General features: G+C 43.6%; 2 protein-coding genes across 2 annotated transcripts; one reads left to right on the forward strand and one right to left on the reverse strand.

Annotated features, from left to right (window-relative positions):
- Positions 1-2,357, forward strand: MELLADRAFT_76744 (uncharacterized protein; the record flags this gene model as incomplete). The annotated part of the gene is made up of 5 exons (XM_007405462.1): positions 1-754; positions 817-899; positions 968-1,248; positions 1,316-1,598; positions 1,678-2,357. 5 exons carry the CDS (start codon positions 9-11, stop codon positions 2,004-2,006), a joined length of 1,722 nt encoding a protein of 573 aa, XP_007405524.1.
- A 293-nt stretch (positions 2,358-2,650) lies between these two features.
- Positions 2,651-3,282, reverse strand: MELLADRAFT_92303 (uncharacterized protein; the record flags this gene model as incomplete). Its single annotated transcript, XM_007405757.1, has 2 exons — positions 2,651-2,663; positions 2,735-3,282. The coding sequence occupies 2 exons, from the start codon at positions 3,280-3,282 to the stop codon at positions 2,651-2,653; spliced, it is 561 nt and encodes a 186-aa protein (XP_007405819.1).
- Positions 3,283-3,506: the final 224 nt, after the last annotated feature.

Raw genomic sequence — 3,506 nt, forward strand, 5'->3', positions numbered from 1 at the left:
AACTGATTATGACAACCTCGACTTCACGCAAGGCACGAATCTTGGCTTCAACAACCAGGTCTTTCATCCAACCACCAACTCCTCCTTTCACTCAGTCGGTTCTGCCATATCAAAGCTCCCACTCTCAGTACCAGCAGACTTCACACCAATCGTATCAGCAGCCTTCGCACCAATCTCAGTACCAGCACACTTCCCAAGTGGGTGCAAACTTTGGCCCTGGTAGTCAAACTACATACTGGAGTCCAGGGCCTCGTCAAGAACCTTTAGGCCAACTGCCACGTCCAACTTCATTAAATGCTGGACGTGGTGAACACACAAGCTCCGGACGTGGTGGACACGCGAATTCTTCTCTTCGGGCAAGAGGTCGCGGCCGTGGGCAAGGCCCAACTCGAACTCAACTAACTCGAATTCAGCAAACCCCCACTTCTACCGCAACTACTCCAACTGAGCCACCTCTATCAATGAAACAAATCCTCGACCAATTCCTCCCCAAATCGATTGTTACAATGCTTCCAGACAGCGCCAAGACATTCACTCCAATTGTCGCCAATCAGCTTGAAGAAGTAATGAAGAAAGTTGTTGCAAAAGAAATCTTGGCTGCTGAACTGCGTGTTGTGGCGGCAAAGAATTGTAAAAAGTCATTCTCGCAAGCCGATGGTTCTTTTTTTATGGCTCTTGAAAATGACCTCGACATAATCAGAGTGATCTATTGTCTTGTCAGACGTGTTTCGCCAGAAAGGGCTTCAAGGCATATGTAAGTCTCATTTTCAAAAGCTTCACTTTTGATTACATCTGACTGCTTGAATCCCTTTAAAGTGGCGAATTCAAGGCCATGCGAGATGCGACTCTCTGGAACGGTTTTCAAGCAAGCCCTGAAGGGCAGGAAGTATATCGCACTCGTAGGTTATGCTCGCTTTGTCAACTTGTGGGATTCTTCTGATCTCACATTCAAACTCATCCCACGTAGACCGTGGAATTAAGGGCAAAGCAAACAGTGTACTCTCCGACTTATGGAACGAGAAGACTCTCGATGAAAAGCTGACCTACCAACAATATGTTCGCAAATCCAAAAACCTCACATCGGTTTTGTTGGGAGCCGAAGGAGACGACTTGAACCAAACCACTGGAGACTCATCCGACTCTGTCGAACCAAAATCAACTGGTGAGAATGGCTGGGTAGGTTCAGGTAGATCGCTCGCAAGCGCTCAACAGACTGCCGAATTGTGGCTCGCCGAAACCGAGGTGGAGGTATGTAAAGTCTCTCTACAACCTACCTTTCAATCCAGCCGCTTACCAGTTTTATCTATAAACGAAGGCAAAGAGGATTGCTTCTCTGACCAACAGCAACATAGTGATACTTTGTGTATCATCACATCTGGGACCAAATGCGTTCCAGATGTTTGCTGGCTCTCCGAGGGGTCGATCCTGGCTAAAACTGAATCAGGAAAGGTACGGCTCTGCTTATTGCAACTGTGAGTTTCAGAGCTTCTGCACCGGGGTTGCAGTTGCCAAGCTCGACACGCCTGGCGTCAAGGCAAAGAAATCGATTGCTTACCCCAAACAAGACCAAGCTCGTGCAGCATTGAAGGGACTTCTTAGTAAGTGCCTCATCTCTTTATTATGTAACTCTAATCAATTCCAGTTTCACTGAAATCAGGACATCCCCATCGAAAACAGAAAAAACTTTTCCAACCAAAAACTACGCCTGGCCATGGATCAATTGCGAGGCTCGACTGCTCCACTGGGGTGCTAAAATTGTGCTACATCCAGAAGCTCAAACTGAGTTGGGTTTCGTCACTCAATTGAGCAAGAATCTCAATGACGAACAAGGTGACTGTATCTCTACCGATATCACCAAAGGTTTGTTCGAGTTGGCTCAGGTTCCAAAGGATTCTTCGGGTCTGAAGAAACGGGCCCCAAAACGGAAGCGTGAACAAGAATCAGCGAGCGAAGAGGGTGATGAAGATGAGACCGATGAAGAGGAAAATGAAGATATCAATGAATAGTTTTCATCATGACTTTCGCATATTTTTCAATCTCTTTTGTCTTCCTTTTTAACTCTAATTTCTTCCTTTTTTATGTTTTCATCTACTTCATCTTGTTATGTCTTCATTCGTGGTTACTACCACTTCGTTTCTTACTTTCTTTTTTCTTCTTTTTTACGTTATCATCTTCTTTACATTATCTTTGTTTTGATGTTTTCATCGTTCGTTCTTGTTCGTTTTTTAATGTCTTTTGTCTTCCTTTTTTCATCTTTACTTTCTTTTTGTTTCTTAATTTCATTTTATTTTTACTAATCCTTAGTTTCTCCAGAATGCAGCTGCATTGTTCAATTCCAAACTGATATTTTGCCATTGAATCATTGAGTTAAGATACCAAGATAAAGCCAAAGTGGGACACGATAAAACCAAAGTGAGATACAAAAATAAAGACACTGAAATAAAAAATACAATTCCTTTTAATTCAATCACTGCTAACATAGATATTGAGAGGACAAGCAGAGAAATAAAGTGAAAGGTGTGACTGAAAACTCCTTCATCATTCTGAACAACATATCGAGATATAAAATAATCGATCTACTGCCTCCTTCATAAATAACCTAACAAACTACTACAACTACAAACTACAACAGATATTCAGGATGTTGAAGCTATTCAACATCACTAAAAGTAAACTTTGAGTCAGTGAGTCAATAGTGTATTAGTCTCAACAAATGAAAAGACCACAGGCTTACTCATCAAATATGTCACACTCTTGAAGGTCTCTAGTGAGCACTTCAGCTTCGCCAAGATCCTTTAATACCTTGAGCATTGATTCCTTGCTCCATTTGAAACCCTCGAGGTCAAGTTTTTCCAAAGTCTTTACAATTCGATCGGAAACAGATGGAGATTGCTCGTAGGGTTGTGTTTTGACCGTGATCAAGTTTTGCCACTTTGGAATGAAGTTTGACAATCCTGATGATTGTGACGATGTTGATGGAAGTTGAGATGGGGTTTGAGGTGGCGGTATTGATTGAGATTGAGATGGTGGTGGTGATCGGGGTGGGGAGGCCTCATCAGGTCCTTCGGTTTGCGAACCTCTTTCGACTCTCTTGACTCGGACCTCAGGCGTGTCAGGGATGTCACAATCGTGCTGGTACTCGAGGACAATCATCATGAGGTGAGTGATTGATAAGATGTGGTTTGAATCGATGAGGTGGTGGAAGTCGAGAAGTGGTGATCGCAGAGGTTGAAGTTTGGGTTGCCCGGTCCGGACATCTGGGTAGCATGTACAGGTGGTCATATACTGTTTGATGGTACCGAGTCTACCGGGGGTTATATGAAAATCGAGGGACTTGGTCGTTTTTTGTTGATTTTGAGGCCAAATAATCGGCGATAGCGGCGATAGTGGCGATAATCGGCGATAGACTTCTTCACTGTCTAGAGCAGTGGTACAGGGACACTTCGTACACTGCTCTAGATAGCTGTATAGGAAGTCCGGAGGTGCTTCGATGAAAAGAATCTCAA

This window comes from Melampsora larici-populina (genome assembly GCF_000204055.1).
Source record: "Melampsora larici-populina 98AG31 unplaced genomic scaffold MELLAscaffold_4, whole genome shotgun sequence".
Lineage (NCBI taxonomy): Eukaryota > Fungi > Basidiomycota > Pucciniomycetes > Pucciniales > Melampsoraceae > Melampsora > Melampsora laricis-populina.